The sequence below is a fragment of the Ictidomys tridecemlineatus genome, chromosome 7, assembly GCF_052094955.1.
Source record: "Ictidomys tridecemlineatus isolate mIctTri1 chromosome 7, mIctTri1.hap1, whole genome shotgun sequence".
Classification (NCBI taxonomy): Eukaryota; Metazoa; Chordata; class Mammalia; order Rodentia; family Sciuridae; genus Ictidomys; species Ictidomys tridecemlineatus.
The window spans coordinates 152,392,230-152,417,847 of NC_135483.1; the positions used below are offsets into that span (position 1 = coordinate 152,392,230).

Genomic DNA, 25,618 nt, shown 5'->3' on the forward strand with positions numbered 1-25,618 from the left:
AATACTAAAGGCTTTTAATAAATCGAGAGCAAGTAGAGTGTTTTGAACATCCTTAACCTTTTTATCTCTACATGTAAATTTTAGAAATATCTTCTGAGTTTCACAAAAATTCTTTCTGAAAATTTTAAGATCAGAATTGTATTAATTTAGAGATTCATTTCAAGAAGATTGGCATCTTTAAACCATTATTTCTTCTGCTCAAAGGACAATAGTATATAATTTAAATTTCTCTCAGGGTTTATAGCACTGTGTGTTTTGTAAATTTTACATATGAGTATTCCAAGCTACTTCATTTTTAATGCTATTTTAACAGGATACCTTTTAAAATTTCCTTTTATATTTATATTTTTACTAACATAATATTATATATAATAATTAGGTACAATGTTATTTTTCAATACATGTATGTATGGCACATTGATCCAATCAAGATAATTAACATTTTTCTCCTCCTTATGATTTGTATGTTTGAAGGCTTTGAACTCTTCCAGATCTGTACAAAATATGTAACAGTTTATTGTGAAATATAGTCATGTGCTGAGAAATTCCATAATTTATTCCTCTGTTTAACTGTTTTGGTAGCCATTTTCCAACTTCTTTCTATTTCCCTCTCCTTCTCCCATCATAGCTTCTAGTAATAACTATTCTACATTCAAACTTCTGTTTAATTGTTTTTAATTCATTTTTAGATGAATATTTCAGTGAGGGTATAGTTTTTTGAAATTTTATATATTTTTAGGAGCTCTTATTTTGATTTAAAGGCTTTTTTTTGAGCTGGATATATTGTTTTCAATCCTCTTGACTATAAGTTAATTTTCCAAATGTAACCTCTGTTCACAGGGTAGGGGCGTCAACTTCAACATTTACTTAGAACTGTAGATTTGCTTTTCCACATTTTTATTTATCCATTTGTCTACTGACAGGCATATCTAGACTGTTTTCATAACTTAAATATTGTGAATTTCACTACTATAAATATCATTATGATGTGTGTATTTCTATAGTATTCTGACTTTAGTTTTTTTGGATAAATGTCAAGGAGTGGGATATGATGATTCCATCCCTAGTCTTTTGAGAAATCTTTATACTACTTTCTTAAGTGATTTTATTACTTTACATTCCTATTAACAGTGTATAAGTGTACCTTTTCCCCTATATCCTCGACAGCATTTATGGTTATTTACATTTTTGATGATTATCTAGGCATTGTTTTGTTTTGTTTTATTGCTAGAAGACATATGAATATTTATTGGTTTGTTTTAAAATTACATTGTCTTCACACTTAATTTCTCAGGTCTGGACAATGTTAATGTCAGTTTCTCTTCAAAACTGAACATACTCTAATATATCTAACAAACTCAAAAAAAAGTTAAATGGAGTTAAGACTCTATATACATTATTGATACTTTTGATGATTCATTGTTTAGGAAAAACATAAATAACCAATTAAACTTACTTCGAAATCACTGTAATTACAATTACTAATACAACTTTTCTCTGAGCAGAGCATTCTATTTAGATTTTCACTCATTTGTGTAGTTGCATTTGTGTAATACTGATCAAATCCAGTATTCAAGTAGAGATACTCTGCACAAAGACTTCCTATGTCATTATATGTCCAGAATATTTAACAAAATGAGGAAAAACTTTTTGTAACATTAAAAAATTAGATAATAGTTCAATGGGAAGAGATAAATGATAGCCAGATCAATGTACAAATACTAAGAAAACATACAAATCAACAATTTCAACAAATATTTGTTATTGACTACTCACTATGTTAGGTGCTAAGGACATAGTGGTGAAATTATAGTCAGGGATACATAAAAGTAAACAATTACAATAAAGCATAATGAATTTTATAATATAAGCATAACAGTGCTTTGGCAGCAGATTTATTTAGGTGGGTTTCATGTCATAGAAGACTTTCCATAGGAGTTAACACAAGGTTAATAAGACAGCAAGTTAAGAGAGGACACGGAGTATTAAACAGGAAATGGCAAAATGGTCCATAGGCATAGAAAATATTTCTTTAGGAGATTGTGGTATATTCTGTATCTCTGCCACACAATACGTATGAAAAACTAGCTATATACACAGAAGGGGAAGATAAGAATGTCAGACTTACAGTGTATTTTATGCCTTGCCAAGGACTTTGGATTTTACTATGGAGAATCCCTAAAAGCTTATAAACAAGGCAGTGACAACCAAGAATATCAATCTACTAGAGGATGTATTTACCATTTATAAAGTTGCTAAGGATGAGATATAAATTATAATTTTGTTTTCCTAATATATAGGACCTCAGGGTAGAGCTACAGCCACGGGTATTTTTTCTTCTCCTGTTTTCTCAAACACGTAAGTATCTAAAAAATTTATGTGTAAAATTATATATTAATATTTTAATCACTGCATAATAGTGCTCTTCATAAGTACATTATTGCATGGAAAACTCCCTTCTTGTAGATCTACTTGGAATTAGTGAAGCTTCATTTTTTTTCAAACTTTCAGAACTAACCTTAAATTGCAAACAAAATAAATAACTGTTTGTCCTCTTTCCTATCTTCTTATCCTTATGGCTGTTACATTCAGGGTCTTGTAGGCACAGTCCCCATTCCCTGCCCCAGGAAATTTCTCAGGATCTGAATTTTTTCCTACTCTTGGCATTCCTACACCCTTTGAGATTATTGACTTCCTATCATTTTATTCATATAATTTACTACACAATATTAATTAATTAATCAGTTATTTCCTTCATAAAATATATTTACAGTGTACTCCACAATAATGATCTCTAATGATGTAGCCTGTCAAAACTTCCAAAATATGTTTTTTAAAACCCCAGGGTCTTTTCATTGATCAAATCTTGGTGACTATCTATTTTAATGGTGCTTATTTTTCTCAGCTTGAGAAGAGTCCCTTCATATTATTAATCCACCAAATAAATTAATCCATTGATTATATTATAGCTCTCATGATATAATCATTTCACCTTTTAATATTGCTACATTTTCTAAAATGAGCTTTTTGAAGATACCTCATATTCAAACCATAATATCTCCCTCCCAATCCTGTGTCCTTCCCTAGAGAATCATAGGCATAGCTAAGGTATGTCAGAAGCAAACAAGCAGACAGGTATATTGTTTATAAAACAGCTATAACTGTACACCCCTGAATAATAAGACACATTTCTGAATCCAGAGGCCAATATCTAAAGAAGAGGTGAAATAAGAGAGTTGGACAAAAAAAAAAAAAAAGTTTATTCTTTTTTAAAAATTTTGCAATGAAACTGTCAGGGAGAGACCAGTTAAATTATTAGATATTTTGGAAAGATTTTTATAAATTCTTTATCCTAAAAGTGATCAACCTTTCTTGGCTTTACAGACAACAGAACCTTCTACAAAATTGCTTGCAACAAAAAGTATGTATCATAAGAGTCGCTGAAAATGCAGCATATTAATTATATCTTCTTATGTGTCATAATAGGAAAAAACTTTGTGAATCCAATAGCCAGGAATCATATATTGATTGCTCATCTTCCCTGTTTGCTCTTTATCCTCTTTGAAATTTATCTCAATTAATTCTCAGATTCTGATGTGGTCCACAGTTGTTATAAAAAAAAAAATGATGGTGTATCTTCAAGAGGGAGTCCATGAGTATAAAATGGGGAGTACAAAGGAACCTAGCCTTCATGGGAATAGCATGGAATGCCACAAGCTCATCTCTCATGAGAAGCCATTAATCATCATGTTTTGCATATGTTGCTGTTGAGCTCAGAAGCAGGTCAGCCAGTATCTATCTCCAGGAGTCGTCATGGGAAAGAACCTGGTCACCTCTGAGCCAAAAGTTGGAATGAGCAAAGATAAGAGAATTTTTGTTCATTTATATTTTCTTAAGACCCAGCTTTGGGTCTAGATAGACCAGTCAAGAATGTTGAAGCTGTTGGGGAGTAAGCACATACTGCACATGGATACCTGCTCAATTCATAGAATATGCAGCCAAATACAGAAGCTTTGGTTCAAGGGAATATTTTCAAATTTATATTACATAGAAAAAAATTTGAAAAACAGGATTCTATTTGACTTATTTCACTACAATCCAAAACTTTAGGAATGTCCCTTCTTTCATATAATGAGGTTGAAAACTCTCCCATACTTAGCCTAAGAGTAATAATGTAGGTCTGTTGTTCATTATCTTGGGTTATAAAATGTAGTATATATTGAATATTTTAGTTTATATTTTAAATGTGTTGTTGATTTTGAATGATTATCTTCTCTGTTAAACTTTAGGTTTTATTTTTATGTAAAACAAGTGTTGTATAATATACACTGTCATACCAAAATGTACTGTCTATAAAATAGTATAAAAAATAGATAGATAGATGGAGAGATGCAGGGCGGTGGGATTTTAAGAGCTTTGGGGAATGAAAATTTAATAAAATGAACTTTCCTAGGATGAACCCTGAAAACTCACAAATTGATCAGGAGAAAGGGTACTACATAGTGTTACTTTTTCTTTGATGATTTTCCTGAAGCATGAATAATTTTGGAGTAACTTAAGGTAACATTATGGGTTAGATAATGTTACAAGAATCATATTATCATTTATTATTATGCTTTAAAAAACAGACTTCCAGCTTTGCTGCCATCTATTGTGTTTATAACCTATATGTTTTCAGATTGGTAATAATTTGAAAAAGACTACATTTTATTCTAAGAAAGATGACTTTTAGAAGAAAATATATGTGCAGTAAATAAGTAGAGGTTTAACTGAATCCTGTAGGTACATTTTGTTTCTGCTGCAGTTCAGTCTAATTCTATGAGAGCAACATTGGCACTGTGGTCATTTAAATCTGGTTTCTGAACTTTCAGTGCTGGTTCAAGTTGAGGAATATTCCAAATTTCCTACATTTTCTCATCCCTCCTGGATCTTAGAGATCCAGTTGAGCTTATCTTCTTATGTTCTTTCTAAATTAATTTATTCCTTCACTTGATCATCTGTTTTCAGCTTTCCTATTTAAGGCAGTTTGCACTGATACTCTTGTGGGGTTCAAAGACTTTAAATCTCTATGAAGTATTAGCTTTTATTGTAGCCTATCAAATAGTTGTTAACAGTAAGCTTATTTCATATATACAGACCACAGATTGACCCTTGCAGCAGGGAATGGGGATAAGGATGATGTATTTTCCATCCTTATACCTCAGTGAGGCAGATAGATGCCTCTGAAGGCACACAAATATTTGGACGACATCTGTTTGAAAACTAGTTAATTGGAAATAATTTAATGTACCTTAAAGAATTTTACAAAGTTATGAACACATTTCTTGTTACAAAATAGTTGCATGATACATGCCTAGGTAGCAATTTCATGGTTTATTTTTAAACAATCATTTATGTTAGTAATGAAAACTAGGGAAAATAAATTTTTAAAAATTTCTGAAAGAAGACAAATAAATGAAATATTATGCACAAAATATTTCTCTGTTGTAGATAATAGACTAACCAAAATTAATCTAAAATTCTAAATAAATTTTCTACTATGTGTTTTTCACAAACCATGCTTGTATTCTAGCCATGCATTGTTTGATATAAAAAAAATTAAATGTTCTTCTCTGTTCCCTGAGTATAAATTATTACATGATTTTCTTTTCTATCCCTTCTTATTTATTTTCCAGGTAACTTCTGAAGAACTGACTAGTATAATTCAGAACATAATGACCTGGGTTGTAGCTACAGTGACTAGCATATTATATCCAGCCATCACAAAGTATGAAGAAAGGTTGCAAAATAATACCTATCCAGTGTCTGAGGACTCTGTCCTTTCTTCAGATAGTTCAAGTTTCTGTAGCACATGCAGTGAAGAGTTTACATATGGAAGCTACACATCTGCAACAACTAAAACATATCAGGCAGAGCCTTGTACATTTGCAGTTCACACATCAGTAAAAAGAACAAACACACCCTTAGACCCTCCTTCTTCTCATGTGGAAAGAAGAGTTGTGGGGAAAGCATTTCACCAGAAAGGACAGTCTATAGCCTCTGAACTCAAATATAACAAAGCCAGCTTGATGTATTCATACCCTAAGCTCGGAAGTTCTAAATCAGATAGTCATCTTTTAACACCATTGGAAACAGGCAGAAAAAAATCTAAGGATGCTACCACAGAAACAGATGGCTTAGTGAATATGAATCCATTGTTTTCTGATCAAAAAGCAAAAGCCGTGGATGAGATAAATAATTTAAAGAATGTTTTTGTTAACTTTAAGTGTCACTTGAAAGGGGAAACTGAACTGATTTTAGAAAGCATTTTTCAAGAACTAATGTCTGATTTAACCCAGGCCATTCCTTCTCTTTCTTCTGTAACCGCTGAAGTTTTTGTTGACCAGTGTGAGTCTGACAAAGAAGACTTGTTTTCCAATGTTGATATCTGCTCTGTAGCTTCAGACATTGTGGAAAACATGCTTGATAAACTAGAACTTGCAGTTGAGAAAAAATGTGTTGAGGTATTTTCACAAGAAGATTTGTCAGTCGACCTTAAACCAAATTTAACAACCAGTGATGAGTGTTTCACATTATCAAATGGAAAACTTTCAGAAGAGTCATTACCGCCGTGTCCTTTGGAACCTATGTGTGATATTGCAGAGGATATGGTACATGCCATTTTAGAAAAGCTGAAGACTCTTGCATCTTATAAGAAAACTGAACTTCCTCTTGAAGTCAAAACCAAACATCAAAAGCAAAATAAGACAGACACAACACACACAGTATCTCAAAGTGATGGCAGAGAGAAATCCACTCCTGATCCTGATAAAACTAATTTAAGTTTCAAAGAAGAAATACAAAATTTAATATCAGGTATTTTTTCACAGTCAAATTTGATTGGTTATGTAAAAGAAGCAATTGGTACTATACTAGGTTATGTACAAACTGAACTTAATAATGAGAGACTTGTTGCATCTGAAGAAACAATAGTATTCCTTCAACTACTTGATGATATCTTTACACAGCTCCGCCAGAAGCCAGTAAAAACAGGTGTACAAAAAAGAAGACAACCTAGAGTGAGAAATATTTCTGACAATGAAGAAAAGTATAGACTAACTGGCACTAGCTTATCTAATGGACCTATGCCTAGAAAACCATTTCCACCTATTAATGTCCCAGGCATGGTCCTTTATTCTGAAGATGATAATGAAGAGATTGACCACATTGTGAAAAGTGTGCTTGATTCATCCTTCAAAGAAGAAAAAGGAAAACCACAAGACCAGATTTCTAATCATCGGTTTACAAAAGGAAACACTGATTTTCAAAGCAAAAAAATCAGGAGATCACCTACAAAGTCTGCTGCTCCAAGCAAAGTTGCACTTCATGATTGGGAATTAAAGACAGAGCTGCCATCTTTTAGTAATGAAGACATTTTAAAGGAAAAACCATGCCTGAATAAAGACATTCCCATTTTCACCAAAGATCAAAAGCATCAAATTCAAAAGACTTCAGAAAACATAGTTAAATGTATTTTAACAGAAATGTTCAAGGATATATTTTCTTCTTCTTCTGATTACCTCAGCAGCAAAATTGGCAAAGAATCTTCAGCTCTTGTTACAGAAGAATCTCAAGGACTGTCACGTCAAGAATGGATAAACAAGATGTTTTCTGTGTCAGAAATTACTGCAGTGGCTAAAGAAATAGCAGATTCTGTGTTAAATATACTTCATAAGGCAACAAGCTGCATTCCTGATATCACTGAAAGTATCATTTCATCATCAGTTTGTCAAACTTTTCTAGATAAATCTGACAGTCCCCAAATAGTCAATAAAGCATCAAATAAAAAACCATTGAAAATATGGTTTGACAGTGAAAAGAAAATGAAATATTTATCATCCCTTGATGTAGATTCTAAAAAGCTTTACCAGTCCAGATCTGAAGAAGGTACACTTAAGAATGTAGATGACATTAGTAATAAGATCATTGATACAGTTTTTAAAAAACTGAAGCTATTGATTTGTCCAAAATTGCAAAAGAGAGTCAAACCTTCACTTCCCAAACAATCTTTAATACAATCTCAACTTAGTATTTATACGACTAAAATAGTAAACATTGTTTTGCATGCTATCCAGAATGAAGTAGAATTCAGTAAGAAAAAATTACATCTTACAGAGATAGACTATACTAAACCCCCTACAAGGAAAGGATTTGTTGCCGATAATGATAAGAAATTAGAATATCTTGTCACAGATCTCAATGATGACATTATGACCAGTCCATTATTAACTTGTATTTGTGATATGGTATCAGGTAGAAATGAAGATCAAAGGAATACTTTTCTCCTTTCAGATAAGTCAGCATCTTCAACTTCCTATGGATCTGACCACTTTGACAAACAAAACACTTTGTCATTTAGACAGGATAAAAAATCTTTTCTCAAATCTTTGGCTACTCCTTGTGCTTTCCATAGTATCAAGAACGGAAAAGACCTCAAAGAGAATAACAAATTGCAAGTATTAGATAGTATTGGGGAAACACTACAGGAAATGTTAAACCAACTAGCTTGTGTCTATCCTAACTCTCAACCATCCTGTAGTCAGCAAAACAGAAAGAAATCAAACAAGAAGAAGCAAATGGCCACCGAACTGGTATCTGATGTTCAGTTAATTTCCAAAACTATTTTGGAATATATCATTGCAAAACTATGTGGTGTTGATATGGATACCAATTTAACAAGTTTTAAAGCTTCATCAGAATCTCCTGACATTGACAACTTATCGTTTGCTTCAATTATTGAGGAAATGGCCAAATGCACCAGTATAATCTCTGACATAATTTCCAAAATGATGCAGAAAAATAATAAAGATCTTACTGAAAGCAAGGCAAAAAATGTTGCTCCTGTGTCTTCCAAAATAGAGAACTCAAAACTAACACATCCAAATGCACTGAAAACTACAGCTTCAGACATTCTTAATATGGTTTTTGCTAATTTGGAAGGGTTCGCCACTGGGAATTTAGATACTCTAGGTGTTACTAATGATTACAGTCAAAAAGACAGGGAATGTGAAAGTACCAATGCATTCACAGATATCTGTGAAGAACCATTGCGGTCTACCTTATATACACAAGCAAAGAAGGTATCAAGTGCTCTTTTGAAAACAATTCAAACTGAATTAAATATGAACATGTCAGATTTGAAGACAAGTATAAAAAACCCATCACCTGAAACACAAATGTTTACAAATATAGTTGATTTAATTTTAGATTCAGTATCCACAGATACGTTCAGTGAAACTGAATCTGAAGACAGAGGCATTGAAACTTATCGATACCAGCCAACTTATGGAAATTTTCTTCCTGGAGGAGCTGACACAGAGTCATTTATAGAAGATGAGGCACCTACAGAGAAAGAATTAAGTGGAGAGAGAACATCACTGAGAGAGGAAGCTAAAACATATTCTTCTAAACAATGGATTCTAGAAAGAACACTGAACAAAATTGAAGTGAAACTCAGAGAACCACATAAATCTCCAATTGTTCCAATTATAAAAAATATCTTGAATGAAATTTTTCAAAGTGATTTAATCAATGAATTAAATGTGCTTTCTCCCTCTCAGACTCATTTCAGTGACATGCCTCACAATGTTCATGAGTCAACTACTCAAACATCTGTTCAATTTATGAATAAGGTAATTGGTCCATTAGTTTCTGACACAGATGTAACAGTAGTGGCAGATGATGTGGTTAGAATTGTATTCCATAAACTTTATTCAGCTGCCATGATAGAAAAAAATGTAAGTGAAAATAGTTGCAAAACTGTCACCTTTTCAGCAAATGTTTCTTTTCATGAACACACCTATGGTCAAAACTCCTCTGTTACTGTGATGGATGGAAACCCATGTTCTCTACAGTCCAGATTGACTGTTGAAAAACAAAACAAAGTAAATGTAATTGAAGATATTGTACAGACAATATTAACCAACTTAGAAATTTTTACTACATCCAAGGTAAAATCACTCTTTTACCCCCAAGTCAACTTCACAGTGCCAGTTACTTTACCCTATCCACATGATGAAAGTGCATTGAGCAAAGCATTATCAGCCAAAGACTCACAATCTAATGAACAATATTCCTGTTGCTCAGTGGATCATATTAAGTCAGGACAGTCCAACTCCTGGTGCCAACCATCTTTGTCAAAATTAAATATTTATGCAAAAGAAGTGGCTACAAAAATACTACAAGGAATCAAACATGAGTTAGATAAAGAAAGGGAGGGTCCTTTCTTGACTCAAAAAATTGTGGTTTCTGAAAGTATTGCAAGTCAAGTTGTTAGCACAGTGCTAGATATTGTATCATGCAAAAGTAAATGTGACAAACACAGTTCTGACAAAGAGATTAATTCAGATCAGCAAGAAGGTATTGTTGAAAAGTTGTTCAATAAGCCTGAATATCGAAAAATACTTCAGTTTCAAATACAAGATACCATAGAAGGTATCTTGTGTGATATTTATGAAAAAACTCTGTTTCAGAACAATCTCTCCTTTGCCACTCCCTCTCTGAAAAGTAGCATAACAGGTAAATATTTGAAACCAAATTCTGAAATTTTCATTGAGGGTACAAACAAGAATATTCCTGAATTTTCAGTTCCTAAGTCAGACGTCATTTTGTTCTCTAAGGATATAGTGGATATCGTTCTTCATAATCTCAATTCTGTTGTAATGCTTGGCATAAATGCAAAGGATTCCACTCTTGCACAATTGACCTTTTGTGATACATTTCCAAAAGAAGAGGGTCATCAGTCCCTTCTTGTGGTTTCAAAAAGTGAAGAAAAGACAGAGTATTTTCCATATTTAAAAAAAAAGAAATCAGCTTATGCTGATAATAATCAGATAGCTGTAGAGGGTAAAGAAGACACCAAGAAATCTATTCCTGACCCTTGTGAGGAAAATGCTAATTCCATCACTAAAACTATTTTCAATCGGTTACACTCTTTTGCCACAGAACGAATAGATTCATTAATTACTCTTGCTTTACAGCCTAAAGCAAAGTCATTTGTTAGCCCAGAATTGGAAAATTGTAAACAAGATAATAACATTTTTTGTGAATCAAGCCAAGTGGAATCTGATGTGAATGTCTTGAAAATATCAACAACTAAAACCATTCTCAGCGAAGAACTTACAGAGCACACTTTTGCCAGTTATAGAGAAAAACTTGGATCCACTATTCATTTACCAGAAGCTAGTCTTAAGGAATATGCTGATATTATTGCTAGCACCATTTTGAAGCTTATTAAGAATGACTTAGACTTAGAAATCAAAAAAATGCATCCATTTCCAAATAACATTTTGTTCCAGAAAAATGTCTTTGTGAATGAAATTGTCGACAGTACTTTAAAGATTTTATATAATAAAAGTTCTGTAAAGCAAATTAGTTTTTCCTCAAAAGAGAATCATAACTTTTCACAGTTAACTATAGCAAATGAAATATTGCTGGAACACAAAGAAAAAGAAAAAAGCACTACAATATCTCTGTTTACAAATTGCCCAGTAGAGCAAAACCAAACGACATTGGAGAAGGAAAGCCAGAAAAATGCTTTGGAAAAAATATTTATGAGAAATGGAGAATCAAAACAAAAAGAGAAAACTGAATTACTCAGTGCAGTAGAAGATCTTTTGAATAACTTGGATCAAAGAATAATGGAAGTCCTAGGATGTTTGCCTCCATATAATGAAATCCCCACCTTTATGTCTAATTATAAAATTAAAACATCAGGTATAACACACAAAAAAATTTTTCAGTCACATATTAACAGTGCTGCAAATGATATAGTTGAAAGTGTTTTGGAGAAAATGTACCATGTTGTTATGACATCGTTATACAAAAACAAAGGGGGAGAAGTAGAGATATGTGACAATAACGATACTTTACCAATGAAACTACCAAGCTTTAGAGAAACTAAACAAGCAGGGAAAAGAAATAATGCCTGTAGATATGGAATGCTGCAGGTGTGTTCTTCTGCAAAGAGTCAAAATATTTCTGTGTTAGAAAACACTTCTTTGCAATATTCACCATTGCACATAGGAAAAGATTTAGTCCAAATGGTTCTTAGTATGATCACACAGTTCATCTCACTCCATCTAGAAGAGAGTTTTTCCCTTAAAGATTGTTCTGATGAATTGCCACCTGTTAGACTAAGTAATTCTAAAGTTAGCCCTAAGAGCAGCCCTAGGCAAGGTCTTAAAGCAAATTTAAAAGGAAGATCAAAAATTACCTCTTTGCCTAAATTTAAAACAAAACCATACCTAGGACCTACTGTTGCTAAAGCCAAAAGCAAGATCAAGTTAAGTACTGGAGAGAAGACTTCAATAGATAGTTGGTCCAAGACTTTCACTGGACTGCCCCACATCCTATCAACAGGAGATGCCAAAAACTTACTGGAATCAAAATTGCCCACTTCAGAACTAAAAATGTATGCCAAAGATATAACAAGTAATATTCTGGAATCAGTTGTGAAAAAATTTGATAGAGAGATGGAAACTAGAGCAATGGTAAATACAGAAGTTTCACCATCTGATCAAATCATGGAAGCAAGTAAACTAGTTAATACAATTTTTCGAGAATTATATGCTACAGATAACTACAATTTGTCTTATCCAATCAAACTCTCATATCTGGATGATCTCAAACCTTCACAGCATGATTTATATGCTGGATCTTCTGCCAAAGAGCAAGCATGCTTTTACTTAGAGAATGTTTCTTCACAGCTAGAACAGATTTTTCCAAAGGAAGGTATATTTAAAAAAATGTTTGACAAATGGCAAAGTGAATCAAATGACATGGAAAATGAAAAATTTAAGCTACTGATGACTGCTGAAAATGTTTTGACTGAAATTTCAATAAAAGCCAAAGATTTAGAATATTCTCTTTCACTTTTAAATTTACCACCTCTTGAGGATTGTGAAAGCAGGTTCTATAATCACTTTAAAGACGGTTCTACTAGAGCTGAGGATACCAAAGCACAAATTAATATGTTTGGAAGGGAAATTGTTGAAATACTTTTTGAAAAATTACAGCTGTGCTTCTTATCTCAGATGCCCACTTCAGATAGTAAAAAAAATCTAACAAATAGGAAAGAACACATCTCTAGTAAAAGCAATCATGGTTTTCCAACGAAGCATATCCTCAACAGTTTACCAGTCTGTAACATGAAAACAAAGGATTCAATTTCTATAGGCTCTAGCAACCAGATTATTCGAGAGATTATAGAAAGGGTTATAAATATGTTAGAGTCGTTTGTAGACTTGCAGTTTAAACATATCTCCAAATATGAGTTTTCCGAAATAGTGAAAATGCCTATAGAAAACCTTTTCCAAGTCCAACAGAGACTATTAAGTAAAAAGATATTGCCAAAATTACAACCACTGAAAAAAAATTCTGATGAATCCAAGCCAATTACTATTTCTAAGGAAAACACACAGAACACCCTGCTACAGGTTCATTCATTTCATTCAGAATTACTTACATATGCTATTAATATTGTCAGTGACATGCTTGGCACAATCAAGAACAAGCTAGACAAAGAAATAAGCCAAGTGGATCCACCTTCAATTCCCACATTGAAAGAGAACATTGTAGCAAGTGAGATCATTGGCACACTAATGGATCAGTGTGCTCATTTCAAAGAATCTTTGATCAAAAACCTTCCAAAGGAAAGCTTGTTCCAAAAAACTGAAAATACTTACATTGTTAATCAGGTTGAATTAGCAACTAATGTAAAAACACCCTCATCAAAGTTAAAAGAAAATAGTTTGAGGAATAATCCTCCACAAAGAAGTGTACCTGACTTGGTGTTTTATTCAGAGGAAGATATGAATACAAAGTACAGGGTTTCATCAAATTTACCCTCATATGTCAGGTCCTCTGTAGAAGACACAATTAAAAGATCAGAGTCAGAGGAACTTCATTCAGAAACTATGCCATCATGTTCTAGAAGTAAAGTACAATATCACAGCCCAAGGAAACCTAACTTTGGCCGTTTTGATGAAGACATGAAAAGAAATAGCTCCCTTCCTGAAGGCAGTGTCTTACAAAAATTGTCTCAGAAAGCAAATGACTCCACAGAAGCATCATTAAATCAAGTCATGTCATTTATGGAGATGGGAAAAAGTGAAAATCCAAGAGTATTTCATTATGAGACCCTAAAACCAGTTGGTGAGCCAAACCAAATTCAGACAAGTGTTTCTCCACTTAAAATATGCTTAGCTGCAGAAAATATTGTCAATACTGTACTGTCAAGCTATGGCTTTCCAAATCAACCACACACCAATGAAAGCAAGGAAACAATAAAGCCATTTTTCATATCAAAACAAAGCCCTCTATCTGAAATATCTGGACAACAAAAGAATACGGAAAACTTGTTTAGAATGTGGGACAAAAAAAATAGCTGTATGCCTGAAGAAAACAGCAGAAACCCTGATGCCTACAAGGAAGATCTTTCCTTATTGCAGAAATGGAAAAACAAAAACCCAAAGATAGATAAAATAATAACTCTGAAAGAATTTGAAGTCATGGCTTTTGCTGATCATGAACTGGGTCCAAATGAAATTCATTTGATAGCAAGACATGTCACTACCTCGGTGATCACATATTTGAAGAACTTCAGAAGTAGAGGTAAGCAAGAGATAATTCATTTTAAAATTAGCATAATTTTTAGAAAATGGTAAAAAGGTATGTTTAAAGATCTTCTGTTTAAGAATCTGCATTCTCTATTTTTCTGAAAAAAATATTAGAGGTGCATTATGTTAAAATAATATATATTAAAGTCAAAAAATTTTTCATGCTTTGAATCTAAAAGGTGTATTCAGGTGAGGTGGTACATGCCTATAATCCCAGCAACTCCAAAGGCTGGGTCAGAAGGATTACAATTTCAAGGTCAGACTAGGCAACTTATCAAAATCTTATCTCAAAAATGACTATGGATATAACTCAGTGTAGAGTATCCCTGGGTTCAGTCCCTAGTACTTTCCAACACATACACACACACACACACACACACACATACACACACACACACACACAATGAATCTGAACTATATGTTCAGTTTTTTGTATCTGCAGGTGAAGAAAAAGAGAGATACTATTTTAAGGCAGGCGATGTTGATTATGTATGAAGCATGAATTCCAAAACTTTAAACACACCATTGCAGTCTAGAGTTGTCACACTTTTATTTTAATCAAGATGATATTACTACCAGCCTCTTAGCATCCTGAAAGTAAAGTATGGCAATGCATTATATGTTTTGACTAAAACTGTTTCTAAATAATTATATTCAGACTTTACATATCACTGGAGACAGGATAATATATTTAAACAAAACTGGAGATCTTTTCTCTGGCCTAAGATTTTCAGCTTGTTAAAGCTCATAACGATCCAACCAAGAAAGACATTAACACATGACTTAAATATTTTACTTGGGGGAGGGCAGGAGGCTTATTAACATATATAATACTTCTTCAATTTATCAATTTTGTGAACAATTCACTTGAGTCTGTCATCTTCCATTTAACTTCAAGCATTTCTGAAGTCACTGAAGAGGGTAGAGAAAAAAACAAAGACTAGGAAATCCAAAGTGCAGCATTTAACAAGATTATTTCAGTTCATTCTGAAATGTTTGAGAGCAGGTCAATTTCTATTGGAGAACTTGCTTTAAGTATTTCTAAAATTATTGAACTTACTGGCTAAAACTGAGACCCACAACATAAAGAAATAAATATTTGAAGAAAATCCTGTTTATTTCTTTATTAGGGTTTTGAGGATTTTCTTTTTCTTTATTGGGGTGCTCCAAAAGTAAGAAACACATGTAAATGATTTCCAAAATATTGAATTTTCCATATTTCCTTTGATGCATGCTAAAAATGGTAATGTTTCCTTTTTTCAGTTTCCAATGAGGAGAAGATATCTCTTATTTCTACACTCTCAAGGAAACAGTATGAATTAACACAACCTCTAAGAAGCATATATAATACTTCTTCAATTTATCAATTTTGTGAGCAACTCACTGAGTCTGTCATCTGCCATTTAACTTCAAGCATTTCTGATGTCACTGAAGAGGGTAGAGAAAAAAACAAAGACTGGGAAATCCAAAGTGCAGCATTTAACAAGATTATTTCAGTTCATTCTGAAATGTTTGAGAACAGGTCAATTTCTATTGGAGAACTTGCTTTAAGTATTTCTGAAATTATTATTGAAATTCTTTCTAATGGTAACATTATAGAAGCTGAAATTACACAGCAAATGGGTTCCATCAAAACAAAATACATATACTGCCCACAGGTAGCTTCTCCTGACTTGGATGATTTCTTTCAGGATCTCTTAACAGGAGTGATTCATGTAATCTCCAAAGAAATAGGAATAAATCATCACTTTGAAAGTAATGGAAGAAACAACTCTCTTTCAATGCTTAGAAGCAATAGTGGGTCCTTTTGTAGCAAAACCAGTATAGTGGAAAGACAGATAAGTCCACGAGACTGGGAATCATCTACTCACAAAATTGATCAACTTGTTAAAAATAATAAGTTAAGTTATCTGGCAAAAAAGTTAGACAGATTTGCTGGTAGCCTAAAAACTAATGAATCCAAAGAAGTAGTCAATAAGGTGTTCAATATTGTTGTAGATTTATTTTTGCCAGATGAATTTCCAGATGACGCTATGGAATCAGGAAAACTACCAAGAACACTTTTCTCCTGCCCAAATAATCAACAAAATAATTTCACACTTTCAAATAACCTAGGTCTTTCCCCAAAATCAGTTTTTCTTCTCAATGTTGTGTGTGAGAAACTTGTTAGAACACTTTTGGAAAAATGCACAAACACTGTCTTTGCTGATGATGGTTCTCTTTCGAGTGAAATATTTGCAGAAGAATGTCAGCTTTTAAAAATACTTCAAAGTGAAGATGATGGTGATTTTGATTATTGTAAGGGATTGATGGGCTGTGAACAACTTCAAGGAGATTACATGTCAGATCTTTTGGAAAATCTGGCAGACATGGATCAAGACTTAATGTCTTCAGATAGTATGCTTGCTAGTATTTCCCACAGCTTGGTTAAATCACTGATGGACAAACTATCTCACAGCTTACAACAAGCTCCTGAAAGTCCACCTTTTGCAAAAAAACATTTGAAATACAGAACAAGAGAAATACAGTCTACATTTTGCTCAAAAGCAAATGTACCAGAATTAGTAAAATTAAGACAAGATAAAAACTTTTTAGGATTCGTGAATTATGACAGTAATTCTTTGACAGAAGATCTGAGTAATCCCAGTGTGACTAGTTCCAAAATACAAGCACCATTTGGCAAGCAACATACAGTAAAATCTTCTTTGTCACTTCTTAATAGACAACAAACAAAGGAAATGGATAGAATAGCTGTTTCTAACAAAGTACTTCGAAGAGGAATGAACACCACAAGTGTTTATTCAGCCACATTTTTGGAGGAAATAATTTCAGAATTGTTTTATCATCTCTCTATATCATTGTGGGAAAAAAATGCAAACATCACTGAGGCCCATCTCAATGAGATGAATATATTGTATGTCAACAATATAGTGAATGAATTTAATAATTCTCAAATCACCGTTCTACGGAATGCTGAGGAAAGGCTATATTTTCCACCAATTGATAAAGAAACTCTTAGTAAGATTGTTAACTCAATTTATTTCAGTGTTGTAGAGCAATATGAATTGAATGTGACGTGTGGCAATAATCTGTTATATGGTGATAGTTCAATAACAGAACAAATAGCTGATAGAATATTCATAGAGATTTTAGACTACCAACTTCCATCTTGCCATAAAGGAAAACTTGTTCCTCATTTACACTACCCTCTCGAAGCTGAAATTATACTGCAGAAGCTTCAAAATAACTTGAGGAAATTTACTTTCCAGCCTAGGCCATCAAAAAGCTATAGCACCAGGTTGCCACACTCATTTTTAGAAGATGTCATCAGAAGACTTTTATCTCAGCTCAGTCTTCCATCCATCAATCCTTCCTGTTTGGAAACAAAAAACTTAATGAGTTCAGATTTCAATGAAATGTCCACATGTATAATAAATAAGGTTATGTCAGCCATTTCAAAACATAAAATCTGGTTCACTATCTATGATAATCAACATCTAGCTACAGGAGAAAACCTTGAAAAGATGGTGGATTCTATTTATAGTAGTATTTTACAAAGGTCTGGTTCTCTTATTTCAATACAGAAAAATATAGTCAGCAGAAGTCCAATTATGGTTGACCAAATAGCCAGTTTTATTATCCAGGAGACTATTGAAAACCATCTTCAGCCATTTTTAAGTGGAGAGGTTTGGCCTCGTTCAAAGACTCCACATGATGCTGTGTCTAATATGGTCAAACAGGTTCTCAATGAAGCTACAGAATCATATGGATCCCAGAAGCCATCACCTTTAGGTATTCGCCCAGACACACTTGTAGGAGAGATTGTTACCAGACTTTTATCAAAGATTTTTAGCCCAAAACCGAACGCTAAAGTTGAACTGGAAAACATGACCCATAAAATAATAAACTCAGTGAATAATCATTTGGACAAAGCTAAAATTCCCATTCCATATGATAACAAAGAGCAATCTTTTCCCACTACAGATACAGATATTGTGGATGAACTTGTCACCTCAGTTTATAGGAATGTTTTAAATCAGCATGGGCTAGACCCTGATATTGATAAAGAGTCAGATGATAGTACTATTTTTGTGGAAAATATTACTAATTTAATTGTGACAGCCATTTCAAACTATCTTTTTCATCCATTGTTTTCTGGTGATTTGTCAGCTTCTTCCTATTCTGTTTCAATGGCTGAGAATATTGTTCAAGACATCCTCAGTAACATCAGTAAGTCTCTCATGTCAAACCAGAGTTTACCTCCATATAATACTTTACTGCCATACACATTTTTAGAAGATATGATCCGAGTACTATTATCTAGATTCTTTCCTCCTACATCCAGCCTGGTTCCAAACAGAGAAACTCCAAAAGATAAATCAAGAATGAATTTTAATGAAATTGCTTCCAACCTAATCAGTGATATTAGGATGAAAATTTCCCAGCATGAAATTCGATTTTCAAAAGATGAAGAAGTAAAGTCTGTTTATTCAGAAGATGATGTTCAGCATCTTGTTGACTCAGTATTCAAAAATATTTTACAAAACTCTGATTCTCAAGCTTTAGTGCAGCAAAATATCACAAACAATAATGATGTTTTTATTGATAGAATAGCAGGTTTTATCATTAAACATATCTGTGAACAACATCTTCAGCCATTTGTGCATGGAAAGTCATTATCATCTTTATCAGATGAGTATTTTGATGATATCAGAGAGCAATTATTTTACACTGGTGCTTATTCCTCAACTTTTGTGGAAGATGTAGTCTCTGGGGTTTTAGGCAAAATATTTCACAGAGTGGTAGGCATTGTACAAATGAAGTCAGTGAAAGATTCAGAAGATGAACTGTTTGATAAAGCTGAAAAACTCATCCATTTCATAGCAGAAGAATTCTCAAAAGCCCAAGTGAGCATTGTAGATAATGCAGAGGAACAATTGTGTTTGCCTCCAGTGGAGAGAGCTACAGTCAAAAACATTATCGACATGGTATATAGCAAAGTTTTAGAAGAATATGAAAGGGAAATTATGCCTGATAAAGATTTCTTAAATGACATAAAGACATTGGCTGCAAGGGTAACTAAAATCATTCTGACTGAAACACTTCATTTCCAAATCCATTCGGATCTTATAGCAAATCTTCCTTTTAAGTCACATTCCAAACTCAATGAAAATGTATTGATAAATAGAGTTCAATATGACATTAGCAAATCAAGATTCCGGAGACAGGCTTCAACAATGTACACTACTATGTTATCTCATACTCACTTGGAAAAAATAGTCACTCAGCTTATGTCTCAGATTAGTCCATCAGCTTCCAGTGTAGAACATACAGATATTTCCCAATCAGACTTAAATAATACAGTCATAAAACTTATAAAGGAAATTATGTCAATAATTTCAAAACATGCAATATGTATTACTAAACATGGGGATAAAAAGCAAAGTATGATTTCAGAAAAAGATATACAGTCTATGGTTGATTCCATATATGCTGATCTTTCTCATTCAAATCTATACCAATCTCTTGCAAAAGATCAAAAAGGTATAAGTAACATACCTGTTTCAAAAATAGCAAGTTTTATAATAAAAGAAATCTTTAACCACCATCTACAGTCATTTTTATATGGAGATAAAACTTTCTTTTCAGCTTCAGCTGATCAAACTTATAAACAGAAAGCAATAGATCCTAAACAAAGAGAATTGTCATTTGTTGTGAACTCAGCAGCCTTTTTGGAGGAAGTAATTTCTGAGCTTTTATGCAAAATTCTTTATGCATTCACACACAATGTCTTGGCTGCTGAAAACCCAGATGGAGCAAAAGCCAGAATTACTAACATTGTTACAACATTAGTAAAATCAATCATTCTAGAGTTCACCACATCAGAGATTTTAGTTGCAGATAACTTGGATGAAAATTTGTGTTTTCCAGAGCAGTATAAAGAAATGGTTCAAAAAACAGTCAATCCAATTTATGAAAAACTATTAGATGAATATAAATCTCTAATTCAAATATATAGGGCCATACAAAGTGATACTGCTTCTTTTGGAAGAAAAATATATCATTTACTATTGGAAGAAATTTATGATTATCAAGTACAGTCATTAGTTTCAGGAGAATTAGTGTCTTCTTCCTATTCTTCCCCTCAAGCTGACAACATCATCAGAAATGTGCTTAGTATCATAACGAAGGATAGCAGTGGCTTGCCATCATGTGTTACTGTGTTGCCTCGTTCTCTTTTAAAAGATATGATTTCTAAGCTTCTAGTGCATATCGCCCCTTCAACTGATGCTGAAAATGAACCAAAAGAGGAAGAAGTTATACCAGATGATAAGTCCGTGGACACAGCTTCAAAATTGACTGATGACATTATAAAAGAAATTTATGAACATGAGATTCGACTTGCCATATCAGAAGAGAATTCAGAAAGTGTGCAATTAGAAGCTATTGAGAACTTCATTGACTCCATATGTAATAATATTTTGAAAAAATCTGAATTCCAAGCTGAAGTACAGAAAGGAGCAGACCAAAAAGGACGTTCATTTCTCAGTAAGATAGCTGGCTTCATTATGAAGGAAATTATGGATCATCACTTACGACCATTTTTATATGGTGAAGAATCATCTTCCAGTGACTTATCTGGTAATGATTGTGCTTCTGTAATTGCTAAATCTGATAAGAAAAAGAAACGGCATTCTCTGTATTCAGCTACGTTTTTAGAAGATGTAATTGTTGACCTTGTTAACAAATTTTGTCCTTTCCCAACTATTACTGAAGATTCTAACAAAGAAATTCCAGAGTCAGATATTGTGGGGTTGGCTATCAAATTTGCAAACTCACTCATAGGCGAATTTAGGAAAAGTGAAGTTAAAGTTTTACCACATGCTGAAGAAATATTTTCTTTTCCACCAATTGATAAGGAGACAATTGATAATATATCTAATTTTGTATATGATGAGTTCATAGGTAAATATGGATCTAAGGATATTCAGAAAGGTGATAAAAGTAGTATTGTTATAGAAATGATTGCCACGTTAGCCCAGAAGGCCATCTCTGCATTCAAGATTCAACCACTGTTCTCAGGAGAATGGTCTTCTACCTTCTTTTCATTTCTAAACCCAGACAACATTACCCAAAGGGTTCAAAACCTACCACAACAAACCTCTATGAAGATAACTAGATGCTTAAAAGATCAACCTACTTTACCAGAACAATCACGCAAGGAGAGTTCTCAAAGCTCAGATCAGAAAAATGTTACCGACACTGATGATAGAGTTGCAGTGAGCAGAAAGAGTGACATCCAAGATTCAATAATCAGCTCTATAAATGCCATTATGGACAGCAATCTGTTTAACCTAGTATCAGATTCAGCTGCAGGTGTAGCAAATAAAAAGAAAGAGAATCAAAATAAACTGGGAATTCATACTAAAGAACATAGTGAGAATGTATCAAAAGTTACTATTCCACCCACCACTGTGAAAAGGAAGGAGGCTCAAGATCCACATGTAGATAAAAAACTTAAAGATAATGAAATTGAGAAGAAGAAAAAATCCACTGCAAAAAATGAACAGCAAGGTGCTGGGGTGGACACACAATTTTCAGTTGCTACTGATAATAAAGAATATGATAAGTATGTACATGGGTCAGACCGTAAAATAGACAATGAAAAGAAGATTGACAGTACCAGGGGAAGTCCGACAGAAAAAGTTGACAAACACTTTCAGGCATCTCCTCTCAAGCCCACGGCAAGAAGTATGGAGAGTATAAGAGACAAAACTTCAAAAATAATCCAAAAGCCAAGCAATAAAGAAAAGAGAAACCCTTCAGCTCATATACATGTGGATGAAATACCATATTCAGGTTATGAATGTGTTCAAAATGTCATTGAAAATATTTATGAGAATGTTTTAGAAATGCCATCTCTTCAAGAACCATTGGATTTATCAAAACCTGGATATAGAAAAAGCTCTCCAAGTGATAAAGCACTGAATATAGTTCAGGTGGTTGGCAATGATTCTGCACAATCTGTTAAAAAGGGTTTATCCCCTTCGATTAATGAAAAAGTCCTTGACAAAGAGAAAGAAAAGAAAGAAGGAGAAAAAGTTAAAGAAGGGGAAAAGGAGAACGAAAATGAGAAAAAGAGAGAAAGAGAATGTGCAAGACAGAAAAATACTGAAATTAAACCTAGTAAACCTGACCATCCTCAGCACCTACCAAGAAATAAACCTGCAGTTTTTCCGGCTAACTTTTTAGAAGATGTTATCAGTGAAATTGTTAATATATTGGTTTTTTCTTCCTCACCCGAACCACAAATATGTGATAAATGTCTAAAAGCAAATGATCATCAAAATCAGGCTGAACTCTATGAAACCGCTATGAAACTCATTGATTCACTGTTAAAGGAGTTTTCAGATGCTAAAATTAAGGTGTTCAGACCACATAAGGTAAATCAGTTTCTCCCACATGCTGAAATATCTTCAGATCCGACAGGACTTCCTAAGTGTAAAGAACCAACTACAGATGAAGCATCATCCAGTATTAAGGCTAAAAGTGTAGATAAAGTGTCACATATGCATAAAATGACTGAAGAAGCACTCTCAGATAAGTTACCTTCCCTAGAAAAAAGCCAGTCAATTGATAAAACATTAGTCAATAAAGTTGTTCATTCTTCTGTTTGCAATATTTTGAAGGAGAATAGATCTCAGGAATCCATTTGTAAGAAAATCAACAGTAACAGGGAAAATTTAGCAAGAAGTGTAACTAGTGCAGTGATAGATGAAATTTTTCAACATCATCTTAACTTGATATTTTGTGATGATGTTCCAAATTCAGCATGTTTTCCTCTAGAATCTAAGGAAGTTGTCAAAAAAGTCCAAAAGGTGGTCCAAACATCCAGCAAAGAATGTCAAACATCATCACCATATACCATAATGTTGCCTCATAGATTTTTAGAGGATGTGATTTCTGCTCTTTTATCAAAAATTTTCAATTTTCAATCAATATCCAACAGCAAAAACAAAGAAAAATCACCTGAGGGAAAAAAATCCACAGAACTGGATTTTCTTCAAATGAAGTTAGTAAATACAGTTGCAGAAGAAATCTCTAGAAATGAAAATATGGTTGTGAAATATGTAGAATCTTTACACCCCAGTGATGATGAGATCATTGAATTAGTGGTTCAGTCTATTTATAATAATTTGTTGCCACAATTTGGAACAAGAGAGGTCATACAAAATTGTGTAGCTAGTGGATGCATACTCCTTTTAGAAACCATAGTTGATTTAGTTCTACGAGAAGTTGCTGGCAATCAGTTGCAGAACTATTTTTGTGGAGAGTTAACTCCACATCAGTGTGCAGAAGTTGATAGTACTGTTGAAAATATCCTTAAAGATATTATTCAGACTGCTTCACCTCAATCATCACAGGCTCATAAACTGTCTTATAATGTAATAGAAGAAATTGCTATAAAATTTTTGTCTAAGTTATTTTCTGTGTTTCCAAAGGGAGGTAAAGAAATAACCAAATCTCTAGAAAACGAAATGCAAAATATAACATTAAAAATATTAAAATCATTCCAAGAATTTATCTCTAAAAGTAAGATTAAACTTGTATCACCAACTAAGGAATCACCTACTGTACCTTTAGCTGACAATGCATCTATTGAAAACATAGTTAATTCTGTTTATGACAACGTTTTAAAACACTCTGGCTCTCATACGTCTGTTTTTAAAGAATTAATGGGTAAGAGCAATGTCCTTTCTGATATAATAGGTTTCCTAATGGTGAAAGAAATTTCCAATTCTGAATTTCAGCTGCAAGGAGGGGAAGAAGTATCAAGCTCAGAATTAGCTCTGGAAGCTGTACAAATTATGGAAAAAGTGGTCAAAATTATCGATGAACTTAAGTCCCAGGAAAAGTCTTCATCCAGAAAAGGTTCTGTGTTACATGCCAAGGTTTTAGAGGAAGCACTAGCCTTGTTTTTGGCTAAACTTTTAAGATTGCCAAGTGCATCAAGCAAAGACACAAACAACTTAACAAAGCCAGAGTTAAGTAAAATCGCATCTCAACTGACAAAAAATGTAACTGCTGAAATTTCCAAAAGTAATATTTCTCTTGTAGCTGCTGATTCTGAAGAACAGTCTTTAGAACCAGAAAGCATGGAAATGATTTCTCAGGTTATTGATTCTGTTTATAGCAATGTATTTCAACAATCTGAAACTAATAAAGAATTTTATGACACCAAAGATACAAGCATAGTCTTTCCTAAGAATGTGGCTAGTTTAATTATTGATGGAGTTTCAAGTGTTTCATCAGATAGCATTAACACAAAGAATTCAAACTCTCATTTCTGTGGAGAGCTGGATATTAATAGAATTGTTGACAAGGCACAAAACCATGTTCTCAAAATTATGCCTGAGTTAGATAATGAAGAACCAGATGAAGAAAACTCTACAATTAAAATAGTTCCATATCTTGGGAAAAAACCAATCAAAATAGATCCAGAGATTGTTTCAGAACACTTAACAGTCCTTTCTGTAAAAACCCAACCTCTTGAGAAGCTTAAAATGGAATGTATAAGAAGAACTGGACATAGCATAGCAGAACTGAGAAAAGCATCAATAAGTGGGAAAAGTTACTCTTCTACAGAACCAATTGATTCAGAAAAGAGACAGAAAGAAAGACGAACCACACTGAGTAAGACAGGACGAATAGATATAAAACCCTTGGAGGTAAGTGTAAAGGCAGTGGTCAATGAGACACGGTGATTCTGTGATTTCTTTAGTCTGATAGTTAAATGGGAATGCATATTTTTTGTTGTTGCCTAGCCTAAAAGGGAATTGGTTTCACCAGTTCGTCCACACAGTTATCTGGTTTACTAAGACTCATTTGATACCTTGACTCACTCTAAAGTTCTCAGGCAAGTTTTCCTTAAAAAATTCACTTAAACTAGCTTTTTATCT

The 25,618-nt window shown here is 33.3% G+C and overlaps 1 protein-coding gene across 1 annotated transcript in view; it reads left to right on the forward strand.

Annotated features, from left to right (window-relative positions):
* Fsip2 (fibrous sheath interacting protein 2) overlaps positions 1–25,618 on the forward strand; it is an 88,269-nt gene that overhangs the window by 48,194 nt on the left and 14,457 nt on the right. The window contains exons 14-17 of the mRNA XM_005324407.3: positions 2,301–2,358; positions 3,385–3,421; positions 5,676–14,652; positions 15,921–25,387. Coding sequence (XP_005324464.2) covers positions 2,301–2,358; positions 3,385–3,421; positions 5,676–14,652; positions 15,921–25,387 — 18,539 coding nt within the window. The remainder of the gene's footprint in view (positions 1–2,300; positions 2,359–3,384; positions 3,422–5,675; positions 14,653–15,920; positions 25,388–25,618) is intronic.